General features: G+C 53.8%; 7 protein-coding genes across 7 annotated transcripts; 5 read left to right on the top strand and 2 right to left on the bottom strand.

The window, feature by feature from the left end:
* Positions 1 to 597: 597 nt before the first annotated feature.
* Positions 598 to 2,901, bottom strand: A1O3_00077 (uncharacterized protein; the record flags this gene model as incomplete). The annotated part of the gene is made up of 1 exon (XM_007730229.1): positions 598 to 2,901. The coding sequence occupies one exon, from the start codon at positions 2,899 to 2,901 to the stop codon at positions 598 to 600; it is 2,304 nt and encodes a 767-aa protein (XP_007728419.1).
* A 446-nt stretch (positions 2,902 to 3,347) lies between these two features.
* On the top strand, positions 3,348 to 3,629 carry A1O3_00076 (uncharacterized protein; the record flags this gene model as incomplete). Its single annotated transcript, XM_007730228.1, has 1 exon — positions 3,348 to 3,629. The coding sequence occupies one exon, from the start codon at positions 3,348 to 3,350 to the stop codon at positions 3,627 to 3,629; it is 282 nt and encodes a 93-aa protein (XP_007728418.1).
* Positions 3,630 to 4,640: 1,011 nt separating this feature from the next.
* A1O3_00075 (uncharacterized protein) lies at positions 4,641 to 5,465 on the top strand (the record flags this gene model as incomplete). Its single annotated transcript, XM_007730227.1, has 2 exons — positions 4,641 to 5,033; positions 5,157 to 5,465. 2 exons carry the CDS (start codon positions 4,641 to 4,643, stop codon positions 5,463 to 5,465), a joined length of 702 nt encoding a protein of 233 aa, XP_007728417.1.
* Positions 5,466 to 5,778: 313 nt separating this feature from the next.
* On the bottom strand, positions 5,779 to 6,712 carry A1O3_00074 (uncharacterized protein; the record flags this gene model as incomplete). The annotated part of the gene is made up of 2 exons (XM_007730226.1): positions 5,779 to 6,333; positions 6,398 to 6,712. The coding sequence occupies 2 exons, from the start codon at positions 6,710 to 6,712 to the stop codon at positions 5,779 to 5,781; spliced, it is 870 nt and encodes a 289-aa protein (XP_007728416.1).
* Positions 6,713 to 8,353: 1,641 nt separating this feature from the next.
* On the top strand, positions 8,354 to 9,283 carry A1O3_00073 (uncharacterized protein; the record flags this gene model as incomplete). Its single annotated transcript, XM_007730225.1, has 2 exons — positions 8,354 to 8,489; positions 8,556 to 9,283. 2 exons carry the CDS (start codon positions 8,354 to 8,356, stop codon positions 9,281 to 9,283), a joined length of 864 nt encoding a protein of 287 aa, XP_007728415.1.
* A 1,164-nt stretch (positions 9,284 to 10,447) lies between these two features.
* Positions 10,448 to 11,862, top strand: A1O3_00072 (60S ribosomal protein L4-B; the record flags this gene model as incomplete). Its single annotated transcript, XM_007730224.1, has 4 exons — positions 10,448 to 10,557; positions 10,618 to 10,712; positions 10,775 to 10,925; positions 11,100 to 11,862. 4 exons carry the CDS (start codon positions 10,448 to 10,450, stop codon positions 11,860 to 11,862), a joined length of 1,119 nt encoding a protein of 372 aa, XP_007728414.1.
* A 10,614-nt stretch (positions 11,863 to 22,476) lies between these two features.
* Positions 22,477 to 25,151, top strand: A1O3_00071 (uncharacterized protein; the record flags this gene model as incomplete). Its single annotated transcript, XM_007730223.1, has 2 exons — positions 22,477 to 23,231; positions 23,285 to 25,151. 2 exons carry the CDS (start codon positions 22,477 to 22,479, stop codon positions 25,149 to 25,151), a joined length of 2,622 nt encoding a protein of 873 aa, XP_007728413.1.
* Between the last annotated feature and the right edge of the window lie 901 nt (positions 25,152 to 26,052).

Raw genomic sequence — 26,052 nt, 5'->3', positions numbered from 1 at the left:
ATCCGTTTCGGGCTTCGAGTTTGGAACCACCAGTTTCTCCACCAACCAGTCAAGTTACCTAGTTAACTTGGCCATTCCATTCTATTCCATTCTTGCCCTCAACTCTGACTGCTTTGTTTGCTGTGACAACCCAACTAGAGCAGGGCTCTTGCTTTCTGTTGATTGCGCCGGGAGTCGAAACGCGGGAGATACTCCATTGATTGCACCTGAAGTCGAACGCGGGAGACACTCCAGTAAGAAACTGGCTTGATGCTTGAACCGCCGGAGTTGCAAAAAACAAATACCTGTGCCGCGCACGCTCCATGTCGGATTTGGGTCATGACCAAACGCTGGGTTAAGTACCGTCGGATTGATCTGTCTTCCTGCGTTGGGCTGGGCTAGTAAAGGGCAATGCTAATCGATTCGAGACATTGACTAGTAAAGGGCAATCCCAATCGATTCGAGACATTGACGGTCAGCTGTAAGGCTATAGCCAGGCAGTCCTGATGGCCTATCGGTGTCTGTGGCCGACTCTCCAATGCACCCATGATGCAACAGAAGAGGGTCAAGCTTGCCCGCAAGAAGCTTGTGCTGAATAATCTGTGGTGAAACATCCGTTTACTTGACTCTTCCCATAATCGTGTCCATACCTCGTTCCGCATAAGTGCTGGCCGCCGCCCTTTTGACTGCCGTGATCATGCTGCGGTCCCAGTCGTCTCGAGTTTTGAGAACTCCTTCCACCCAGCTCAGTTGCAGATCCCAGAACTCCCGCTTGAATTGTTCATACACTCCCACCACGTCGTTTTTGTCCGCTTCGAGGAACTGGACTGTGAAGTTGACAACCTTCCACTTGGGTTTGATGGTTTCATTGAAGCTTTCGGGATATTTCTCGAAGAAGGCAAAGGCGGCAAGGACATCATCCCTGAACTTAGCAGCGAAAGGTTCACCTCGCCTAAACTTGACCCCGCGGTTGGTCCGAATCGACGTCAAGTAATTCACCAACAGAGCATCTGAAAGCTCCTCGATCAAAATGTCCAGGAGTGATGGATGTAATGTTGAACTGTAGTCTCCGATATAATCATCAAAGGTCGTGGTGATCCTTTTCATCGCAGCCTGCTCGTACCACTTCCCAGAGACGAAGAACTCGGTCAAAATCGAGCGGAAGTCGACGCGGAAGATCAACTGGACAAAAGAATTGATACAGTGGGTGGCCAGATCGACATAGCCATCCCGAAGAGCATCTAACTCGCTGGTGCCGTTGGTGGACATGAACTTGGCCGACGGAGGTGTAGGTAGTTTGGCAAAGTCTTCGCGGAATCGAGTTAGATAGCCTTTCTGAGCGGTCGGGTCTTCGTCAATCACATCTGCGGCGGCGTCGTCCACACAAGCAATCTGATCGTTTGCGATGGCGAGCAGCCAATCCTGAAGTGGCTGCAGCATCTCAAGTTGCTCTGGCGTTGGGTTTTTGTATCGGTCTACTTCTTCGTCGATGAGTTTCTCCCATTGTTGCTGGCGTGACTTCAAGGCGCTAAACATTGCAATCATCACACCTTCCACAACGTCTTCGCGCTCCGAATCGCCTGCTGCTACAGCTTGCTCGTGTAACATCCGCCACATATCGCCAAGGGTCTTGGTTCGGAAATGTCCTTCTGGGTCTTGCTCGATGGCGTCCGGGGCTCTCGATGAAAAGTTCTTTCGGTCGCTGATGTACATCCTGTCCATCCAAGAATTGAGAGCTTTGGTGATGATGTTTCTGTACTCGCGGATCAGGTCACCCTCACGCGAATCTAGGACATGTGGCTTTAACTGGGCCGGCGAAACGCCCAGTTTGTTCATCTTGCTGTAATAAACATCTACGTAGTGCACGATCCCCAGCATTTGCGGCGGTCGGAGATCTTCCGCGTCCACAAATGAAATGAGAAAATCGTGCATTTGCTTGTGGTAGATGTCGACGTATGTCTGGAAGATCTTCCATTTCTTGGGGAAGAGGTTTTGCATTCCTTGTTTGCATATGAACAGGTCATTGAAAAACCACTTGGTTTGTTTCTCAAGTCTGGAGGGATCGGCCTGGAAATCTTCGCCTGTCTGTTCGAATTTCGCTTGCGCCACGGCCTCGATGGCCCGGAGAAATTTCTCTTTGTATCCGCGAATGGTTTTAGGTCCGATGGTAAACGACGTGAACTTGCTGACGAGGTCTTGGTGATCCTTCTGCGCGTCTTGCAGGGCTCGCACTCGGTCATCATTCTTCTCTTCTGATGCAATGACAATGGCAAGGCGGACAATGATGCCAGTATTATCCTGCTGGACCAGCTCGATGAGATTCAGGCAGATCTGGCCAAGGTGATCATCAAAGATCTCAATGACACTGTCAAGCGGTTGGAACCAGTCGAGAAGTGTCTGCTCCAAGCTCGAGTCCCTCCCTCTCCGGATTTGGTCCAGTGCTTCGTCTCGGAAATCGCGCAACCGTGTCAAACGCATGTGCGCCTCGAGAAGATTGGACTGTTCCTCCAGATTAGTCTCATCGTCTTCCAGGAGTCTCTGTACATGGGCGCAGTCCTTCTCAAAACTATCCAGGCCCGCTTGCATAGCACGCGTTGCCTCGAAATTGCGATGAACCCTGGCAAGGTAATCGAGCTGGGGAAAGTTCCTGCGAATGGCTTGCGCCTGCTCGCAGAGATCATGAATGCTCTTCATCTCCTCTCTGATTTGCCCCACGAGCTTTTGTCCTTCCGCGAGAGTGGACATCCCATTCTGTGTAGTATCCAAATGCTCTTTCAGTCCTTCTCGCAATCTGGCATCGGCATCGCCCTTCTTGCGATTGATTTCTGCTTTCAAGCCTGCAATTTTCTCGAGGTCTTCCGGGGTACGGAGCGCATCTTGTATACGTGGTATGCCTCCGATGGCGTTTGCGCTCGTGGCCATAGTCATAACGGAGTCGAAAGTAGCGTCGAAGAGGAAGCGGTCCTGGCGACTCAAGGGCAAGACGTGCTATCTGATACCCTGTTCCATCAGCGAATACATGGAAGGGTCCAAGGCCGACGGTTTCTGAAGGAGGCTGGGACAGTAAACATCAAACCAATACGACCTTGATGTGCTTGTTGTACGGTTCTACTGATCTGTGAACTGCGGCGTCAGTCTCCAGGTACCACGCGCAGCGCTTCATGGGCGCGTACTCCGAACTGAACCGCCTAAAAAAGCTAGCTCCCTTTGCGCGTTTCTTCGGGGCCCGGGTTTTCGTAAACTCCCTGTTCCTGCATCTTAGCATCCTGCCATCAGTTCCAGCTCGGAGGGTTCGGTCGAAACCTGCAACAGCTCAGCGTTCCCTCAATTTCTACACACACTGCGCATTACTCGATATCGCCCTAGCCATGTCCTATTTCCGCATCACCCTAATCCGGTCAGCCATTGGCCTGCCGGCAAAGTCTGGCAATGTCCTAAAAGCTCTCGGTCTGCGCAAGCGGATGGCAACCGTTTTCCACCCTGTCACACCATCGGTCGCTGGTCAGATCATGAAAGTCAAGGAGCTAGTTGCCGTCTCAGAAGTGGACAAACCATTGACAAAAGAGGAGGTGCATCAAGAAAGAGTTCCCGACGCAGGTTTCTATGTCGAATCGAGGGCGGAAGATATGAGAAAGAAACAAGACTTTTGATCACTGAAGTAATGCGGTTTGCGCCCTTCACTGATTAGAGGCGGCCCTGTTTTACAAACGCCTTAGCGTCTGCGTGAAGCTGGGACGTCGATGCCCTCACCAAAGGTGGTGAGACGTCGCCGTGAAGATATCAATCAAACTCGAAGCGCCCTTTAAATTACAAATTGGTCTTCATTTAGCACCGACGACCATTCAAACCTGCTTCTACTTGGCAACCAACCTCGAGAGTCACAACACCATGAACGGCACCGCCATGCAGCTAGATTGGCATTGATGCCATGGAAAGGACCTGGATAGCAGTGGTTCTACCTTAGCATCTGAGCTTCGAGCAGAAGAGGGCATATATGAACCTTCGAACGGCACATCACTCGTCACAATCCTCGTCACGTTCAAACCCGGCAGTATGGGGCTTCAGGCAAGAATTGGCGAGACTTCGTTCACTCCATGGATGGTCTCAACATCACCTATCAGAAAGATATTCGAAACTTAGACTGGATCTGAGACCAGTTTGTGTCATGCGCCCGAAAGTTTATGAGGGAGGAAGAACCTGAAGAATCCGGACTTGCAGACCGGAACTGGCAGCGGCATTGAGGTGTATATGTATATGTATAGGGTTAGGGAGTCGAAGACGCACTGGTGATACTTATTCCGCGCAAGCGAGACTTGTTCCTTAATGATGGTATGCACCCGTTGGATGCCGTTACGGCACTGTGCTCTGTAGTATGCATTTAATGTGCACGAGAACCTTAGCTACTATGTGCCTTACTAGCATCCACCAATGATGTGCCTCCGAGATCCCTGTCGGCCGAAGCATTGGGACTTTGTCGTCATTTTGGCGGAACCTCGAAACCTCGAAACCCCCCGGTATCAAGCACCAGTAACCGACTTGACATACTTCAGCATACACCCAAATCATCGTTTCTGCAAAGGTCTTTAGACTCCTCCGACTGCTCTTCCCAATCTTTACTCCCCCTATCGTCTCGAGCACTCCTGCAATCTGGCCATACCACCATGAAAGCAAGCAATCTACTCCGCTCGCCGCGAGCGCACACCCTCAAACTCGTCCACGGCACAGCTCCATCGTCAACACGACGGGCTCTTCTGCCACTGTCGACTTTCGAGACCAAGGCCTCTATACCCCTACCCCGACCGCTCTTTCGCGCCCGATCCCCTCAAGCCTCCGCAGCACCGTTCTCGACTTCGAGATCGGCCTCGAAGGGCCTCCAACCCGACAGCGCCAACCCGGAGCCACCCAAGACCGAGACCACCAGCGGCAGCTTGAGCGCGGCGCACATCTCGGACGGTGAATACCACGAACTAGCGGACCAGTATCTTGACAGCCTGGTGCTTTCGGTGGAGGAATACAGCGAGGCAAACAGCGATGGTGTGGAAGTCGAGTTCTCGGTACGTACTGCAACCATGCATGACAAGATCGCACTGAAACCACCCCGTGTTACTTGTCTTCCACTTTCTGTAAGCCTTGTAGAATCACATTGCTCAACAACTGACCCTTGCTTGCGTTGGTAGGCCGGTGTTCTCACTATCACTCATCCACAATTTGGCACATACGTGATCAACAAGCAACCGCCTAACAAGCAGATCTGGCTGTCGAGCCCCATCTCCGGTCCGAAGCGGTTCGATTGGGTTGGGTCTGGCTCGGGACAACATGAGAAAGAGGAATCAACCGTCGACGTCGGCGACGACGGTGCCGGTGGGCGGTGGGTGTACTTGCGCGACGGGAGCGGTCTCACTGACCTGTTGAAGAAAGAGCTCGGCGTGGAGATTACGAAAGAGCACGAAAGCGATGCTGTGGGCGGACGAGAGGGGCCTGCCTGAAAAGGGGCCGGGTTAATAGCCAGAGGATTGTATTGTGATACTAGAAAAGAGACACGACAGATCGCGACCTGTGCTGAGAGATGCGAACGGATGGAGTACAATTGAGCAAGCGATCCCATCTCCCAACGGCATTTGGAATGCTATAGTCGACATTGTAGCAAATTATGTACCGCCAGTCTATGATCAGCTAGGATCCTGGCTTCTGCAACTTGAAGCGAAACAAGATTCGAGTCTGTAAGAACGCATTTCCCCCGGCCCCCGATTTTTCCGGCATCCAGCCATTACTGTCTCCTCGCCACACTTCAACCCGAGTTCACTTCCTTTTTCTCCCTCCACCGGACTTGGGCGCTGCGCCTGCGGCCTGGGCAGGCCTGGTCGGCGTTTGCGCTTGTTGAGCGGGAGCCTGGGCCGGGGCGCCAGCCGGGGCGCGCTGTCCGCCCGTCATCCTGCGACTCATGATCTGTCTCGAGACGAAACTGATGATAATCATCATCAACCAGCTAGGCATGCTACCGAATCCCCACAAGACGTAGCCAAGGGGCTGCAGGAGGCTGAGCTTGGCTACCCAGCCATCAAAAGGGTGCAGGAACCCGGTGTACTCCGGGTATTCGAGGTAACGGGCCTTGGATGCAGCGGCGACGGAAACAATATCGTCCACCGTGACAGTGGTCATGTTCAAGGGGACGATATGCAAGGGAGCTTTGGCTTGCGGCTCCGACTTCTTGGGCACGCTGAAATGGTACACGGCCGGTAAGTTGGCCGCCCACCCGGTGCATAGGACTTGCTCCTTGTCACAGTCGACCGAGCCAAGATGAAGGGCAGGCGATCCCGCGGGCTGAGGCAGCGCAGCTAGGAGAGGAGTGGATTCCTAAATAACAAAAAGGTCCATGTTAGACCTCACACAACGCCTTCGGAGTATGTCTTGCACTTACAGCCCATTTTTGGTTCACGGTGTCACATCGGCCAAAGCATGTCTTGTTGCCACCGGTAAAAAGGACCAGCCATTCCTCCTCGGTGTCAGGCTTGGGCGACAGTTTGCGCTCCCAGTTCCGGATGTTGATTCTCTCGACGACTTTTGGTTCGACCTTGGCTGCGCCGACGTCGATAGGGTTCAGGTTCAAGCTGGGCGGAGGTCCGCTGGGGATGTAGGCCTTGGCTTTTTCCAACCATCCTGCGGCCTTATCTTTCAAAGCCTGCTGGTCGGCCGCGACCAACAAGGGAAGCAGAACAAGTGTCGAGAAATGCATGATTGCGAATCCGAGATAAAGGAATAGCCCGCTCTTGTGGAACCACCTGGACCGAGCGAAGAAGAAAAGAACTGCGTAAGAGAATCGAAAGAGAAGTTAAACCTGCAGTGAAGGATATGTACAGAGTATGAGAAGGAGAGCAAGAAAACGGAGATATGGGCTTATTAGTTTGCGACCTTAGTTGCGGGTTGACCAAGAAGAGGATCTGGCTCGCAAGTTGCTGGGCACCTCGAGGTACCTAGGCGTAGTTCGTCCGTCTTACCTTTCTGTTGCCTCTGGGCGCATGGCGTCGTCTCCAGACCTACTAACGATTAGCGTCCCAGGCACCGTTGGGTGCCCACTGCGTTCTCCTCTTCGCCGCTCTGGCCCGCCATTGATAAGGTTACCACAGTTTAGTGCGGATTGGATCATTTCCAGCAGCCTGAAGAGCATGCACCGATGGAGCAGGGGCCAAGGCCTAGTTAGGCCTTTTGACTGCTGCAACTCCCACCTCCCGGGCTCTACAAATTACAAATTAGCAGAAGCCAACGACGGGGACATGCCCACGCTCGGGGTGCACAGTAAAGGCTTCGTGAACGTATGGTCAACTTCCGCAGCATTAATGATTGAGCAAGTATCCGTACATGTTAGGTACCCAAGGTAGTATGTGTTAGGACGTGATCATAAGTTCTTGCTACATTTCACAGTCTACTTAGACCTTGTCGAGGGGCATTCGACAAAGGAACATATGTGCTTCCAATTCAGCATCTGTGCCTGATTCTGGACCTTGACCGAGTCTCCCCAACAGAGGTGCATCACACGATAGTCAATCGACCTCGAATCCCCATCCCGGAAGCAAAAGCGATACCGTGGCGGCCCCGAGCCCCATAGTAATGCCTTGCTAGCTACAGCGGCAACAGGAGGACACGGTACAGGTTGAGATGGTAGTTTTTTCGACACACTCGTCGCCACCAGTTGAGTTAAAGCACGGGTTGGAAACATAATCAGGGCTTCTATACTGACGAGAACATGTTCTCAACGATACCATTCTTTGCCATTAATATTGAATGAGTCCGAAGCACATTTCTGCGACCATGAGCGGGCCTAGAATGCTCCTGTCCCGAACGGCCACCCTGAACTCTTTGTGCTTCGGCCCGAGTTCAAAGTTCCGGCCTTCCAATCTTATGTCGGCGAAGAAGAAAAGAGAATGCAACAATCAACTGCATCTTGTGTGATGCTCTAAGATCTGTCATGTAGAACCTGTTCGTAGCACACATTGGCAGTGCTCCGTCCTCGTCGTGACTGCTACTGAGTACATGTACTATACTCTGTAGTGTATTGTACCCCACGATTTGGCACTGCAATCGCGGGGTCTCCGCAGGGATCAGGACGAGGGACTCGGGCTCACAGCAGACTGTCACTCTAGAGGCCAACCTGTCTCTCACCTGACCCTGACTGCCACCGCCGTGCTGTTCCTTTCACCTTCACACCACCGTTCTCAACCAAAACGCTACACACCTACACACCGCCACTCACCCTTGTTGGATCAACCCAGCTTTCTCGTTCGAAACGCCTTTCCCTCTTGACCCCTTGACCCCTTGAACTACATAATCGCCAGGAAATTGTTATTGTTCATACCACACCACAGCCCAAGACGTCAAGATGAGTGCGATTCGAGAAAATGACGTCGACGAGCCCATCCAGGTGCTCATCACCACACACGACAACGTGAACCTGCTTGACTTTACCGGTCCCCTTCAAGTCCTGACCCATGCCCAACACAACTCTAACGATCCGGGTATGTCAATCTTGGCCTCTCGTCCGTCTCCCACCAGTCACAAGTCACTAACATCTACATGAACAGAGACCAAAGCCTTTGACATCACCTTTGCCGGCCCGCAAGAGCATGTTCTGACTGCGCAGGGCGTGACCTTGTCCGCACAGATCTCGTTCAAGGAAGCACACAAGCGATTGAAGGAGTTCGATGTCCTGGTCGTTCCAGGCGGTAACGCGACAGAGATCCTCAAGCAAAAGGCGGAGCCAACACTCTTGATCAAGGACTTTGCCGAATTGCAAACGGCCGATCCGGCACGTGAGCGTACCCTGCTGGCCATCGACACTGCGGCGTTGTGGCTCGCGCACCAGGGTCTTCTGGAGGGGCTCGGCGCCACCACACATCCAGATTTCTACATCAAGTTGGAGAAAGAATGCCAGGACGCTGCGGCTCGCGACATGGGCGAACGCACCGACGTCATGGAAGAGCGATACGTGGTGAACAATGCTCGATTCGACCTGGGCGAGGACCTGGAAGAGAACCCGTACGTGTTCAAGAAGGGCCGCAAGGGCTCGACCGCTCGCAAGGGCAGTCTTGCCCGCAAGGAGTCGAATGTCCGCCGTGAGAGCCTCGTCCGTCGCCAGAGCATGAAGCTCGGCGGCATGCGGGTCATCACGACCGGAGGCACGGTCAGTGGCATCGATGCTAGTTTGTACCTCGTCAGCGCGCTCGTGAGCCACGAATCGGCCCAGGAGGTTGCGCGGCTCATGCAATACGACTGGGTCAAGGGCGTCGTTGTTGACTCGATTGATGTCTGAACGAAAAGTCAAGCAGAGAAGTCATGAGCTTGTCGAGGGTCAGATAGTGAGAGTGGTGACGATCTGTTAAAGAAAATCGGCCATAGCAGCCTACGGTCAGTAAGGAAATGGGAATAGCATGTGGGAATCTTCAGCTAGGAAAGTGGTCGGATTCAAGGCCAGAATAGGTTGTCAAACAATGATACGAGTGCGAGCAAAATCATCTCATCTCGATGAACTGGCATGAGATGGGCATTCTTGATTGCCGACATATGGCTTTCACCGGCCCTGGCCAGGACTGTCCATGAGTCAAATGTCAGCCTTTGCTGCACTGGCACGTTACACAGGCCGTTTAGTTTGTTTTTCTAGTGCCAACCACATTCCCGGTGTCCTTATATCTCATGTAGTGAGCTAGGTTGATACAGCAGAAATGCTTCCCAGTAAACACGCTCATTTCAAGTGGCTTTCGCCAGAGGGTTTGCCGCTGGACAGAGGGACAAGAAAATGTTCCATTTCAGGAACTACGCTGGACATGGGCAATCCAGCTAGGTGCCCCCAGCTCGAATTGACAACGGTATGGTAGCTTGGATGTCCATCCTGTGACATGTGCGGCTACTGCTGCTGAAATCCTCCCTTTCAGTCTCTTACCGTTCCCGTTTTGTGTTATCGACCTAGTGTTCCAGTAGAGAATGGAGATGGAGGATAGACATCCTCAAGTAGCACAAGAAGGCCGAAGGCGTAGCAACATACCTATACACAGAATCGGATGTCGATTCAGCACTGGTGCTGGGGGGTTTTGCCTCCGCCACCTTCGCACCACTTCAGCAGGAGAAGTGCAGAACTCTCCTCCGAACATGCAGAACGCTGAAAATCATGTCCAAAAATAAAAAGCCAGAGTATCTGATTTGCAGATGGTAAAGGAAGTGGTACGAGTACGATGTTGGGAACTACATGTAGAAAGGCCAGAGTGCAGATGCCAAGGCTTGCGATGCGCCAAGATTTCAGCCCCGATCGGGCCTAGTCCATCCACACAGACTAATTTTCGCACGCAAGTTCGCCGTGGGTGGAAAGACGACTTGACTTGACGACTTGACTTGACGACTTGACTTCTTCGACACTGTACCCAATCGACCGATTTTCACCTTCTCATCTTCCGCACAACAACTCCTCCCACCCGCAGTCAAGATGTCGAGTCGTCCTACCGTCGGCATCCTGGGCGCAGATGGCTCCAGCAGCGGTGAAACGCACCCCCTGCCCGCCGTCTTCAACGCACCCATCCGACCTGATATCGTGCAGTAAGGGAAACCCTCCCACTGATGGTCCAAGGACGATGGAACTGACAAGAGCTTCAAAAGGTCCGTCCACACCGGCATTGCCAAGAACAAGAGACAGCCATACGCAGTGAGCGAGAAGGCCGGCGAGCAGACTTCAGCCGAGTCATGGGGAACAGGTGCGTCGAGGATGCCCCAGAAAAGATTGATTGAGAAGAGAAATGGTCTAACAAAGAGGCAGGCCGAGCTGTCGCACGTATCCCTCGTGTCTCGGGCGGTGGTACACACAGAGCTGGACAAGCAGCGTTCGGTAACCAGTGCCGATCTGGTCGTATGTTCGCACCCACCAAGGTCTGGAGGAAGTGGCATCAGAAGATCAACCTGGGTCAGAAGTATGGAATCTCCCTCCTCCCTCTCTCTCCACCCATCGCTGCCTACACCTGTCTCCCCTCGACGACACACGCAATCAAGAGGGTGATGATCATGATGAAGTGGTGTGGCATTTTTATGGCATTTCCATGGCATTGGCATAGGAAAGCATAGGACTAACAGGTATTTCACCACAGGCGATTCGCAACCGTTTCCGCCGTCGCAGCCAGTTCCGTGCCGGCCCTCCTGTTGGCTCGCGGCCATCGCATCTCGACCGCCCCTGAAGTTCCTCTGGTGGTGTCGAGCAAGGCCTTCGAAGGCACCGCGCTGGTCAAGACATCTGCCGCCGTTTCTCTGCTGAAGGCAGTGGGCGCCGGCCCTGACGTGGTCAAGGTGCAGAAGTCGCGGAAACTGCGCGCCGGCAAGGGCAAGCTGCGAAACCGCCGATATCGCCAACGCCGCGGCCCGTTGGTGGTGTACAACCCCGAGACCGACGGCAAGGATCTGGTGCGCGCATTCCGCAACATCCCCGGCGTCGAGACCTCGTCCGTCTTCGCGCTGAACCTGTTGCAGCTGGCGCCCGGCGGCCACCTGGGACGCTTCATCATCTGGACATCGTCGGCCTTTGCCGCGCTCGACACCATCTACGGCTCGACCACCGAGACGTCCGGGCTGAAGAAGGACTTCTTGCTCCCGTCCAACCTGGTCAGCAACGCCGACATCACCCGCCTGATCAACAGCTCCGAAGTCCAGTCCGTGCTCAAGGAGCCCAAGGGCTACGCCGTCACCAAGCGCACCGCCGTGCTGAAGAAGAACCCGCTGCGCAACAGACAGGTCCTTCTCCGCCTCAACCCCTACGTGTCCGCATACTCCAAGGAGAAGCTGGGTCAGCAGGCCGTGGAAAAATCCAAGCCTGAGCGCGTCGGCGACAAGTTCACCGACGTCTTGCATGAGAACTAGATCCTCTTTGCTTTTCTTGTTACGGAATCATGGGCTTGAGTGGCATGGGGGCCAAATTCCTGCTGCCCGAATCTACAGTGCGAATGCGAAGCCGTACGAAGCTGGGGCCCACCCACCTTACCTTGTATTGCTATGCTATGCTACGCCGAGCAAGTTTGTGACTGTGACATGGGTTTCACCCTCTACGCTTACAGGCGCAGCAGGCGCAGCAGGCGCAGCAGTGTGTCTTGGTCTTGCTCTCGCTGCGTGCTACTAGTAGACGGTGGTGGTGGCATCGGCCGCTCACGTCCTCTCTCGTCTGGGGCGTTGTGTTTTCCCTTTTCATAGCAGCCATGCCGAAGGTAAAATCCAAGATACGAGTTCAAACCAAACCAATGCTTCCGTCCTTCCTGTTCTGTTGTGTTCTATCTTTTTGTCCGTTCTGTTTTCTTGTATTGTATCCTTTTCCGTCCGTCCTGTTTTGCTGTGTTCTATCCTTTTCCGTCCGTCCTGTTTTCTTGTGTTCTACCTTTACCCGTCCTAGGACCTAGCCTAGTAATTGCTTGGTCTCGACGCCAACGGCCTTGGCCTCGGCCTCCTCCTGCTGCTGCGCTGCAGTGGATGATGTAGGAGGAAGTAGGAAGTAGGGAGACGGAAGTAGCGTCAATGGATCCTGTAGTGCGGACTGAGTCTGAGTCTGGGTCTGAGTCTGAGTCTACTCTACGGGTTGAGACTCGACAACCTAACCACCTAACCAACAAATAAGGATCAAGCAGTTGCAGTTGGAATTGCGCCACGGACACTGAACCACAGCCGGGCGACCAGGACCAGGACTAGGATCGACCAGCCAGCTAGCGTTACCTCAGTCATCAGTCAGTTCTGCGCTGTCGACGGAGTATGTGTGTGGAAGTGTATCCTATCCGTGCGTGGACTTGTATTTCTGGACCAAATATAGAAAAAGAAGCCAGAAGCCAGAACAAGCAGATTCGCCTACCTTACCAAAGGGCGGACGGAGGATCTGTACTGCCATGCATGGCCCATGTGTATGTGTATCCGCAACTGGCATGACGACCCTCAGCCCGGCCAGAGCCAGAGCCAGCAGCGCGGAAAGAATTGAACACAGCATCCGAAACGAACACCTACCTACCTGCCTACCTGCCTACCTGCCCTCGTTGAAGGTCAAAGGATTTTCTCATCTTCTCAGGACGCCTACTAGCAGCTAGTAGCCAGCAGCTAGCAGCTTTTCCCACCCCAAGTATCCCGGATAGTAGGTACATGGTACAGCAGAGCTCGCTTGCCTCCTTGGAGTCCCCTGTGCTCTGACCTAGGGGCCTGCGAAGAGCACCTAAGCTGTCTTGACGTGTCCAACGACAAGGCGGCCCGCTTCGAATCGTGGTTGTGGGCATGGGCATGAGCATGGGCATGAACATAAATGAATCATGCTGACAGTGGTAACTGGTCATCAATCTGATATGTTCAAGGTAGTCAAGTCAGTCGAAGCAGGCAGTCGTCATAAGTAGCCACGCCCACGCCCCCGCCCTTTTTTCAGCCACGCCACATCACCACACACCGTCTCTCTCGGAAGCAAGTGACAAAGCAGACAGACCTTGGACAAGCCTAATGTCACCGTAGGGCACAACTGCGTCGAACGGCTCAACCGTGACCCTGACCCTGATGGCGGAAAAGCAAGACACAAAACCCTGGCTGCGACGGGCTGCAGTCTGCAGTCTACAGGTCTGTAAGGCAGAGCCGGTGTGCGAAGAAAAATGGCAACCTTGACCCTTGATGCCAGTAAGATGCCGGAAAGCCAGTGTGGCACCCCCAGAGTCCATGTATATATGGGTGGAACAGGCCAAGGAGAGGCTATATCTGCACGACATCGCAGGCATGTCCAGCTGTGCAAGGGTGCCGATGATTAAAAGTATTTGGAATTGGAATTGGAATACGGGATAAGCGAGGTCCAGAGCTGGCTTCTTGCAGGCCGCAGTCCTTCCCCTGGACACGAGCCAACCTCAACCAGCTCGCGCGCCGGCCCCGGTCTCCGGTTTCCGGCCCCAGGTTCAAGGGATATAAACACACAGAAAGAGAGAGTGAGAGAGATTAGTGTGCCGTGTCAATACTGGGGATGTGATAGGATCTTGATTTAGAAAGTGGATTACAGTACTGTTAAGTAGCTGCACATCGCTCGTTTGTGTCAATTAATCAATATCAGGCACGCTTCCCTCGGCGGCCAAGGACGCTACCGGCCGAGGACGACGACAACAGCGATGGCGAAGGTGGCGGCGCCGGTGGTGGTGGAGCGGGTGAAACTCTGTCGCTGCGAGGGGTGGTGGTGGTGAAGTCTCTTTCTTGCCCAGGGGTGACCGTTGTCCACAGGGGAATGTTCTAGGCTATAGGGCACCGGCATCGACACCACCTTCGTACTGGCCATAGCCGTGCTGGAAGCCTGCGACTAGCCTGCCCCTACAGGAATCCGAGGATCTCGGAAGGGACCATCAACTTGAATCTTGAATGTGAAATGTGAAAATCGCAGGAGATAACCAATCAACCTGGAATCTGCCAATTGAGCCCTACCGCCACGGCGCCGAATCAAGATGAACGTATGACTGGCCGGCAAAGTCGAAGCGTCATCGACTCGGAAGCGAACGTCCACTGCCCCTGCCCGAGCCATGAGTAGAACAGGCAGAACGATCGACAAGATCAGATTCCAGGCGTGCTCCTGCTGAAGTTCAGCCTTGACAACTTCGCCACTGCATTATGCTGTACCTGTCACTTCGTCAACATCCACCCTCCACCCCCAGGGAAGTCAAACCTCCGACCGACAACCGAGACCGCAAGGCCACGTTACCCATCTACACATGAGTAGGTAGTATGGTAATACTCAGCCACCGGGTTCGCAGTATTGCCGTGCACCAGAGGGGATCCGGCCCCGGCGCCCGACGCAATCGATCCGTGAAGATGAAATGGCCAATTTGTGATACTAGCCATGTGCTACCCTTGTAAGACGCGGAGAGTTTTGCCTTGGATCCCGGTCGCGCAGGGCAATTCATTTCGACGGCAGACCAACACTGCATCTCCATGGAACCATGTTCGATAAAGGCAGGGTTCTGGCCAGTGTATCTGAACCCATATGCATCAACCTCCAGGATTCAAATGTAAAGAGCCAGTGGGGACCTAGGATAGTCCAGCAGCACAAAACAACGCCGGTTCAAGCGACAGAACCCTGTGCAGTCCCCGGTGCAAGAGTGGTACAAGAGTGGTGCAAGACTAGAGTAGGGGCAGAGTGATGAGTCAACGACGTGATAACCCATGCAAGAACCCATCCCATCTGCCCACTCCTAGGCTGGTTCTTTGCAGGTGAGAGCATATCCGAAGCTGAGTGATGGCTGGAGTTGGATAGGTTAGGGCAAGGTGCTCTTGGTGTGAGAATACTCCTTCAGACCGTACACAACAACGGGCTGTCGCTGAGGATACTGGATTCTCCCATCAGATCAGCCTGCAGCCGGGAAGCTCTGGAGCCGGGAAATGCTGATGTAACCACATCCTGGAGGGATTTGGTATTGTGACAATATCACACTGCTGTTAAATCTTCCCAAGCGGACTCAAAGCACAATCATGCAGCCATACTGTCCTCCTCTCAGGTTTTGCGGGACACCCGATCCGAGGCTCTGCAAAGGACGCACCGTCCAGCCTTGGTGTGCAGCTTGATGACAGCACGAGTCCATCGCCGACAAGGTAGCTCAGAAGCCCTCGTCACATATGAGTTCCCACAAGAGCCCTGGCATATGGACCATATTGGGTACCTATTCAGCACCCGGTGTTTCGTGACGGAGTACCTGGGAATATAGACATCAAAATGAATGCCATTTCATGCTCCACACAAGACGACAGTCCCACCGGTAGAGGGGTTGAACAGCCAGGTCTCAGGAGATCTGTGTCTGAATTATCAACCTCAAGCGGTTGCGAGCTGAAGTTAGACCGTCTCGGCGTCTCGAGAAGCCAACTTCAGGCAAACCGGTCCGGCCCCGCCAAAAGGACCGTGCCGTGAAGGCGCAGGGAGTAATATGGAGGCATAGGAGGCGTACTGATGACTACCGTGAAGTTGAGAGTCGCGGCACATCATGCTGCGAGATTCGCTATGGAAAGCTCCGAGACGAGGCGCCTTATCTCTCACCCAACAACGACCTCGCGGAGCTCGGGAGTGGGTAGCACATACGGAGTCTGTAGTAGTAGATGCGGGTCGGATCCTGAAAGATAAGGCGAGGCCATCGTCGAACTGTGGACAGGCGCAGAAACGACGGACGGACGGAGGTCTGCCTGTAATCAGAAACGCGCACCTTTGGACGAGGGGCAGTTGGCAGACCAACTCCGCATATTCTGTAGCAATCCCACCAGGAATCCACTCGCCGACAGATGGATCCTGCTTGCCAGCGTGTTACGTACTTGCAGCTGCGATTGGAAGGGCTATAGCCGGGATTGGAGTGCTCGGGACTATCATAGAGTCATATGTGTTATGTGTTGACGAGCATAACAATGCGAGGCCACCTGGCGGTTGAGTTCTGCATCGGCATCCTTGGAAGCGTTAACCTGCCCAAGCAAGACCTGCATGCCAGGGACCAATCATGAGGACTCTGGTGATGGTATCCGTAGAGGTGTAGCAAATGAGAAGTTTCAGAGACCTCGGCCACAGCATGTGGCATTTGCCCAGGGCTGTGCCTCTCTGCATCATTTCCAGCCAGTAGTAGCAGAACTGACCCTGCGCGGCTGAAGCGGGACGTACAGAGATAGCGGCCTTACGAGGTGGGTGGTGGACTGGCAAGACTTGCCACTGAAACAGGCCGTTAAGTGTCAGCCGGTTTAGGACGAACTTAACCGAAATCCAGCCCCCGTGCGGCGTGCACTGTCACGCATTCGGGGAGGATGGCGTCTGCAGCTTGCCGCAACGGTCTAGCCGGGATGGCTAAAAGGGCCTCTGCCGCTCTGGACCCCTGGGTGCCGGGCACCATCCATTGGCATCCAATGTCCATCGCCTGGTGCCCTCCAGTATGCCAGTCAAAGGCCTCCTCGGCCCTCCAATCGAGCCATTTCCAGCGCTAATGGGGCGGATCGCTCAAGCGCGAGGGTCCTCGGCAGGTTGTGTAGTTCTCCGGACGGATCCTCTGTAGGCGTGGGCTTGACCTTGCCATGGAACAGCCGGCTATTGTGTCTAAAAAAGTGGCCATAGAGTTTTCAATTTCCCTGCTCCGTTCAACGTTCGGCCTGTCAGTCGCGCGTGTCGAGGCATGGGTTTGACGCTGGAGGAGCCCACCAGGACTATGGATCATGGATTGTCATGTTGTTGTTAGGTCGCCGCACTCAGGCCTCCTGGTGAGGGAAGTGACCAACTTTCCTCTTCAACCCATTCCGCTGTTCAACTATTATCCCGAAATAGCATTTGAGAACTCGTGTACGGAGTAGACGGCCCTCAAACACATGCCCCCTCCACTGTACCAGTACTGGCTGGCAGCTTGCAACGAAGGGACCAACACAACCACGGCTGATACTCCCAAGGCGTTGTCCCGAGTCCTCGAACTCGGCAGCAATGTCCCTCCCCCCTTCAAAAACCTTGCATTATGCCACGAGTCTTGGCTGTATGACAGATGTCAACGGGGGCCGCGGCAACGACCTGCACTTTCATCTGCCACAGGACTTCGGTGGTGCAAAATTCACTGCGGGAGATTGGATTTTCACCTTGCCACGGTTGATACTTTGTCGAAGCCACGTCAAACGTCACCTTGCCTACTTGACGGCACCAACGGGTCAAGGGATGGATGGTTTGTTGATCACCTCCTCGCTCCTTCACCGTGTGCTATACTCCTTTATTTGGCGGCTTGCGCTTCATCCGTGACTCAGTGCAATAGCAGGCGGGAACGGTAATGGCAGGTGTCAGTCGGGCTCAAACCATGCATGCCATGGGTGCCACGCGTGCCACGCGGTCAGTAGTGACAAACTGCTCTCGTTCGTTATGACTTCATTCCGGCCGAGCACAGTCCAGGAGTGGTTAGCCGGGGTTGAAAGGGGTGTTCCTGTCCCAGTATCCGTACTCCGTAAGGGTTGCGACTAGTCGGAACCATTTGATTCGCCATGTCTCCCACCAGCGACTGACAGGTTGTTAACGGCGCCACATCGAGTGAGGGGGAAGGAGAGGAGCAACTGCCGTTCATGTGACCCATCAAAACATGTAAGGAGTCTGATGGTAGGACCAAGTCCAGGACTGTGACTGTAGGGTGCCCCATGCCTCGTATATGCATTGTTGCATGGCCTTGCTTGCTTGGATACCCTGTGCGTGAAGTACGGAGGATGCGAAGTAGCATCGAGAGAGATTGGAGGATGCTGCCGGCATACTTCTCGCAATGCCTGATCGTAGCTTGGCCGACCCTTACACTCTCTCACTCTCAGCGCTTGTGGCGCTGTCAAGGGCTGAATCTTTCAGAGTAGACCTCCCGGGGGCGGCGGAGGTCTCGGACCCGCTCGCTGTGCTTCACGAACATACAGTACAATGCTCGCCTTGCACAGCGACAACTGACATCAAAGGGCTTGTAGGACGTCTGCTGTGCCCCCACGAATATCTCTATCTTGGTTATGGCCGTGGTCTGTAGCAGCCCAGGCTATCCGGCGCCCAAAGACGAGGGCTGATAGACCGTGAAAACAAATTAGGCCGTTAAGTGCGGGAGTGGAACGTATGCCTCGGCAGCACATCAGCACGCCAGCTAGCTGTCAGCGGAGGGACCCATCGCTCTGCAGGGCCAATGTGAGAATGACTTGATAGGCGTCTGTCGGCACTTCTGGGTGTTGACTGATGAGACGGTGGACTTGCGCGACAAACCCGTACTCTGGAGTAGGCAAATCGCGAGGCTCGGCAGGTCTAGACTATGCTTCAATCCTTCTTTTTCATACATTCGTCCTTGCATAGATTCGCGATCAGTCAAGGTAAGACTATGATCCGTGATGACCAGTGAGGATGGCTCGGCGAGGTTACAAGACTCAATATCCGTAGTGCGATTAGATCCTGAAAATCTGGGGGTAGATCAGCTCACCCCGTCCATGGCATCAAGCATGCCCCTTGCCGACCTGCGTGGCTGCTTGCGATTTTCGCGCCGGCCCTCTTGCCTAGGTCACCGGAACAGTATGCCGACATGGCTGGTGCACCTTTTAGCTGGACACTAAGAAATCTCCAACGTGTCAGGAGTCAAATGCGTGCCAGCACTGAAGATCAGGGTATCCGTACAAGAAACCCCTCCGATCCTGGAGGTCGAGTATTAACAGCACCGGCTTGTCGACTAGCGCACGGTGGTTCCTGTGGCTACCTGCTCCTGCCGCCATGAATCAAGCTGTATCAAAGAGCAAGCCAATTTTTCTAATTTGAAGGTTCTTGTCGCCCAAGGGGATAGGGGTGGGCTGAAGCCACTAATGCACAGTTGGTGTGACCAAGCAATGAGGTATGCCCACACACAGCTCATACTGCATACCCGACTCGGAAAGAAGGCTTCCAATGTTACGTCAGGAGGCATTCCAGCATCGCAGCCCAGCTCTGGGGCTGTCGCTCCCGGTCGCCTTCCTGAGGGGCCTGTTAGTAGTAGCCCGTGAGTATCTTTCACAAGTGGGAGCGCGGGAGCGGGCCTCGCCGGGTCAATCAGAAACCGTGATTTTTTTGTCACAATAATGACACTGTCGGCTCTTGCCAGCTGCCAGGCAATATCCTGTTGCAAGTACGGATGGTGCTAAGGGTGACTCGAGGGCAGAGCTAAGCGTACTCCGTAGGTGGTTGTATTCTTAGACTCTGAGAAGGGGTCGCTCGCGCTGACAAGCCCAAAGTCCAAGTTGAAGAGACTAGTTAGGGTAAAGATTGTCAGAAGGTCTTATCCATGGCTCGTTTTCTCAGCCCGTTCGTGACAATACCAGCGGGGGAGGGCTGTGACAGGCTGAGAAAGCTCGGCAAGGCGTAGAGCAAGGCTACTAGTACCAAGGGTTACGCAATGTATGCCATTAAACCCGTACTAGTCGTATCTGGAGCATAGATATCAAGAATGGTGGCGTGGACGCGATGGGATAGAGGGTCTCGGCGTGTATTTCATGTGCAAGCAGGCTGGCAGGCGTTCTGATGATTCTTTTGCTGTGGCTCGTTGAGGATCGTCCGTTATGCTCCATCTGCAGAGTCGTGGGTTGTTGACTCGTCGACTATCCTGCCCATGCCTGGTCTAGCGGAAAATCAACTGCACAGAGTACATGTGTAGTCCTGTGAGTGTCAAGCATTCCACCTCTTGTCCATCATGCCTATCACTACCTAGTCGATCGGGTACTCCGTGTGGCGGGCGATGGGGGAACGGGGCGGTGGTGCGAGCCTGTGACGGTCTTGAGACGCGCGGGTTTGGTGTTGGGAGGGTGGCCTTGCTGGTAACTTGTTTGCTAGTCCTGTTATGATCAAGCTCGAGACCTGGACTTTTGCAGGAACTGAACGATGATACGAACTAATGATTTACTAGAATCTGGTGTCTAAGTAGTCATGGAGGGGTTGCCAGTAAGCGCCGCTAAAAAGAGAACAGAGGTCGCAGTTCAGGGGCGATGTTGGCAATAACCACCGTAGGACCTACCTAAGTTACCCGCTAGATACGTAGTACCTACAGAGAAGTTTCCTACTCCGTACCTTAGGTGTCAAGGTCGAAATTTTGAGGCGCAATAGTGATACTAGTAAGGAGGTAATTTTACCCAAAAGTCTCCTTCGAGCTGCGCAGTGGAATTACGGAGTATGGAGTAGGTAGCAACACAAGCCGCCCAGGCGTGTGCGTTGCCTACCTACACCTTCTTTCTCGAGGACAGCCTGCGCCTGCACCTGCGCCTGCACCTGCGCCACCGAAAACGCACACACCTCTTGTGTCTCTGCCACCTACTCGTACTCCTACTCTGCTACTCTGCTCCATACTCCGTACCGGGCTCTTCCTCCTGCCTGTCTGTACCAAGCGCAAGCAGCAACGTCGACCATGTAAGGGTACAATTTGCCGAAAATACCCACTGCTCTGCTCCCGGCTCCAGCCCAGTCCGGTCAACTCAAGTCAACTAGCAAGGCATCGACCCTGGGTATGCACTATGCAGTGCCTTGCCGCCATCTCCACTCTCTCCCTCGCTTCTTGTGTCGCTGTATCACAGACTACAGAGAAGGTACCTAGGTACGTATCGAGCAAAACATGGAGCCGCCGCCGCCGCACCGGCAATCCACCGGCGCCGATTTTGCTGTGGCAGTCTGGCAGAGGCGAAAACGGAGTACGACGCTGCTCACTGCAAGCTAGCCGCAGGCATTTCTTAGCTCGTCGTCTGGTCGCCTACTGTATCTTAGTGGCCTCCCCACACTCTGAATGTCCCTCAGGCCTTCAGGCCCTCAGGCCTCAGATGATCGAAAAAAACCACACCTTTGGCCGACGCCTCTCACATCCACGTCCACCTTTAACGTCCACCACCACCCACCGGCACCTGGCACCCACGTCCTATCCCGTGTCGCAGACCTTCTCCGCTCCCCCAACCCTGCCGGTCCTTCGCCTGCCGCGACCCGAGCAAGTGCCTTTGCCTTTACCATCCGTCTATTCCTGAATTGGGTCCGCCCGGCTCCCAGCTCCACCAGGGCCTCTCCCTGCGCGCGTCCCGTCACGGTCCCTCCCCTTCCTGTAAGCGATCGACAAGGGTCAGATGGCATGCGTATGGATCATGGGTGTCCGGGACATGGTTAGAACAGTGCGAACCCACGAGGCCGCCATCCCCATCATCTCCCGTCGACCCATGTCGATGCAGACACCATCCCAGTCCATCACCTTGACTGTCTGCCCCAGAACCACATATTCGTCCACTCTATTGATGAAAAGGCTCACACCAATATTTCCTCCCTGCTCCAATCTTGTGTGATCTGCTCTATGTGGTCTTTCCCCCAAGACTGCGTCGATGACCACCCTCCACTACTACTAGTTGCAGACCCCCTCCTTCTTCTATGGACGCCACCATTCTGCCCTGACACTTCCTCTTTCCCTTTATTTGATGCTTGAATCGCGCTCACGAGACAGGAAACTGAGCCTTATTATTAGCCCTGTGCTCCTTGACGGCGGCACAGAACATATCTGTCACTGGTTGCCCCCTTCTTGCTCCCACCTTCCTCGTCACCACTTATCCAGCCTTCTGTCAGCCGCTCAGTAAGCCCGCACTGGCCCCGGTTGCCCTCTACTTTTTTACTCTCACATATGTCATACGGTCCCATCTCGGTTGCACAATCCTCCTGCCCGAGAACATCTTGCCCCGAATCTTTTCTTTCTTTCTGCCGTGCGACCGTCTCGAATTTCGGAGTAACGTGGTGCAATGCAGCACGTCCTGCATCTTAATTGGAGTAGAGATCTACGGGACGAGGGCGTCGACTGAGTCTCACTTCTGGGAAGAACCTTCGTTGGCTCGTCGATGCAGCTGGTCCCTTGTCGACCTCCACGCCCAAGCTAGTATCAAACGCGCACAACATTCCTTCAGCTATTCGGGACGACGCCGTTGACCTAAATTGGAGGTGTTGTCCAACAAGTGCCAGATCTCCCTGAGACTCAAGTGTTCAACAACTCCGAGGGTGGCCTCATGGCAGCAGGCGCCGTGCTGGCGCCGGATTTGCGATTGGAAGAGAGGCACGAAATTCAGAACCTGATCCACCCTTGTCCTACCATCCGACAACTGTCGAACCTGCCTTTGACCTCAATGGCTCAGTCACCGAAAGCGGACGAATACCGTGGGAATGCCTTCGCACACAAACCCCGTCTGCCTTCCTTCAGCAACTTTCTTTCGGGGACTGTGCCTCCAGACCTGAACCTCGCACAACCTAGCCCAGGACCAAGTCGATGGGGTGGTCTGCCCGTGAACCACGAGGCAGTGACCCATCAAGCTACTCAGTCGACTCCGTACCCGCCTTGCGATAGACTACCGCCGGCTTCTTTATCCGGTCCCAACTCCCGAACATACGACCACCACCTCGACCCGACTCAGGCACGGGTTTGGCCATACACGAACTCAGACACCTCGGATAGGATTGCTCCATCCCTCGGATTCTTCCCTCCCGGGCAACGTCTGGATCAGTCCCGTAGTCGGGCAATTGTGGGAGAGGAGGTAGTACCTGGCAGAGGCATCTGTTACATCTACGACGATGGCACTGTTTGTCAAAAGAATGCCGACGGCGATGGTGCCAACCCACGATGGGGCACCACCAAGGCAGGAAAGCCAAGGAAACGTCTAGGCCAGGCCTGCAACACTTGTAGGGAGAAGAAGATTAAGTGTGACCCTGGCGTGCCCAAATGTGCCCAGTGCAAGAAGTTTGGGCGCGAGTGCAAATTTGACCCCGGGTAAGAAGATTTCATGCTTCCCTTGAAGTGCGTCCACTGACCTTTGGGAGCAGTCCTCGAACCGGCCAGAAACGATCAGGCTCTCTGCCCTCGGCATACTCGACGTCGTACTCATCACCCATAGAGCAGATGTCGGAAAGGGCTCCTCCACTCCGAAGAGAGTCAACAGCTTCAACAGATTTGTTGGGGCTGGAATCGCCCCTGTCAAGGCCTGGGAACCGATCTTCTCTCCCACTGGAGAGCCTTTTATCTCCGGTGTCGAATGATGACAACGTAAACGACAATGGGCTAGAAGGGAGGCCGCCATCAAAGAGGGTCAGAATGTCAGCATCGCCCCCGCCTGTTTCAGATGGTGGTCTGTCCGACTGTCTTAGCGTTGAATTGCTGTCGAACACAACATCATGGCCAGCCTCCACACCCGCCTTCTCATGGCGGGCAGACCCCTATAAGGTCCATCGCGGGTTGACCTTGTATTATGTCGGCAAGTACTTTGCGCGTTTTGACAACACGGCATATTGCATATTTCCCAGGAAACAGTTTACTAGTTGGGTGGTAAACTGCACTTCCAAGTCGTTGGAGGACAAAATGGTACTCTACGCAATCCTGGCTATAGGGACGGCATTCGTCCGCCGACCTGGTCGAGATGCTCATCGCACGTCCTTTATGAGCATCGTCCACGATGCTGTTATGAAAAGTGGCGACAAACTAAGCCTACAACTGATTCAGACCCGGCTGATTCTAGCATCTCTTGCCTTCTCTCAAGGCGAATACCGTCAAGCATGGGATTTCTCCAGTGTGGCGCTGCGGACGGCGTACGAGCTTGGTTACAACACGGAGGAGGGTGTTCGGGTGGTTGGCCACCCTGGGCACCAGGACTTTGATCTGGATTATCCCCTCTTGGTTGAATGCCGGAGAAGAACATTCTGGTCGACGTACGTTCTGGACTGTCTCAGTGACTGCACTTCGACTTGTGTCCAATCAACATACCGCCCTGAATGCCATCTACGCTTACCCTGCAATAAAGGCGCATATGAGTCAGGGAACATTCCGCCTACGGCCTTCGACTTGACCATCAGCCCCAGCGGCAATGAGGGTTCAAGCGAACTATCCGAACAAATTTCTCATGTCGGACTTCTGGGTTACGCTGCCCAAATCGCGACCATCTTCCAGAAGGTGGTCAGCAGAATCAGTGGACCGCAGTTTCAAGAGCGGAACAACTACCGTACGACTTTGGAGACGTTCCGGCACGAAACCATGACAAAGATGCACTTGTGGTACAAGTATTTGAGAACGCATCTAAGAAAGACACACGGCCTTAAAAGCAACAGTACTGAACCCATCGATGGCTTACATATCCTGTACCATTACACGGCACTGCTGCTCCATCGCCACGTTCGACATGCCCATTTGGGCCAGCAGCAGATCAACATACATGTGCAAGGCGCATACGACCACGCGCGGTTGATGTTGGAAATCGTGCAGAAACTGAGCAACAATGAGGGGCGGGATGCTGCTTTGTTCCACTTCACCACCACGAGCCCATTTAGTGGGTATGCCATCACCTCGGCGCTTGACACTATTACGGCGGCAGGGATCTTGTCCGACGTCATGGACCATAAAAGTCGGACCATGTCACTGATTTCGAGTGGTCTGGAAGCTTTGGACAGCTTGATGCAGCTCTGGCACAGTGCGCAGCTCCAACGGGATATGATCAAGCAGAGACTGAAGACTATTTTGAACGCCAGCAAAGCAGCATCTGATTATAATGGGGCGTTTTACTTTACGACGCCCATGCAGAGCCCTTTCGGCTTAGACCAGGACATTATTTACGGCTTACCACGGATGCGTTATTTCCAGGCGTTGGGGTGGCACGACAGAATCCACCACAGGGGACCATTCCATGAGCTGGACCGAGAGTAGAACGATGATTTCAGCAATCAGAGCTAATACGAGGCGACTTCAGGATTAATGAAAGAAATGAGACAACGACGACCCCAGGGGGAGAATTTTGCTGCATTTTGGTTTTGCTTTCTTTGACTTTTCTCTTCTCCTTCTCCTGCCTTGGAGCTTTGCCTGTGGTGAGGAATATTCCATCAGTCTTCTCTAATCAAGATGGGTTTCTTCTGCAGCTTCAATCACAATTACCAGTGCCAAGTTGTGAGCAGTGTCACTGCCACATTGCCAGTCAATGAGGGAGAATCAATCTGTTAAATCAACCGCGTCTTTCCAATTAGCCCCAATTAGCTCCAAGTTAATGTGTAGAGTATACGTGTTGAGGCAGGTTTAGGCTCGTCGAGGCATGTTTAGGTATATTTGAGTGTAGGGGGCAGCGGGTAGGCGGGAGTGCTGGGTATGAAAGTTGCAGGCATGTCCCGAAAGTGAAAGGTGAAAGTGAAAGTGAAAGTGAAAGTGAAAAGCGACACCGAACCCATTGGCACGGGGATCGAATATTGACCACGACGCCAGTCCAACAACATCAGAAGCCAGAGCCAGAGGTCAGAGGTCAAAGGAGAGAGGTGAGAGGCACCTAGAGGTACCTTATCACAGCAGAGGTAGGTATGTAGGTATCTTACTCGGGATGGGTCGGAAAGTCAGCCTCGGGATCGGCCAGTATATTAGACTTTTGACGGTGGTTGATGGTCACGGTGACGGGGACGGTGACGGTGATTATGGTGTGCAGTGGTGTGTGGTGTGGTGTGTGGTTGTGTGTAACCCCGACCATTTCATGCATTGTGTCAGCGTCACGTGGAATTTGGAGTCGGAGTCGGAGTCGGAGTTGGGAATCAGGGATCGGGGCCGGGGGGCATCACTCCGATGACCC

Source organism: Capronia epimyces (assembly GCF_000585565.1).
Source record: "Capronia epimyces CBS 606.96 chromosome Unknown aczIQ-supercont1.1, whole genome shotgun sequence".
In the NCBI taxonomy this organism is placed as follows: domain Eukaryota; kingdom Fungi; phylum Ascomycota; class Eurotiomycetes; order Chaetothyriales; family Herpotrichiellaceae; genus Capronia; species Capronia epimyces.
The sequence above is the reverse complement of the archived record's forward strand: the minus strand, read 5'-3'. Positions and strand labels throughout refer to the sequence as shown.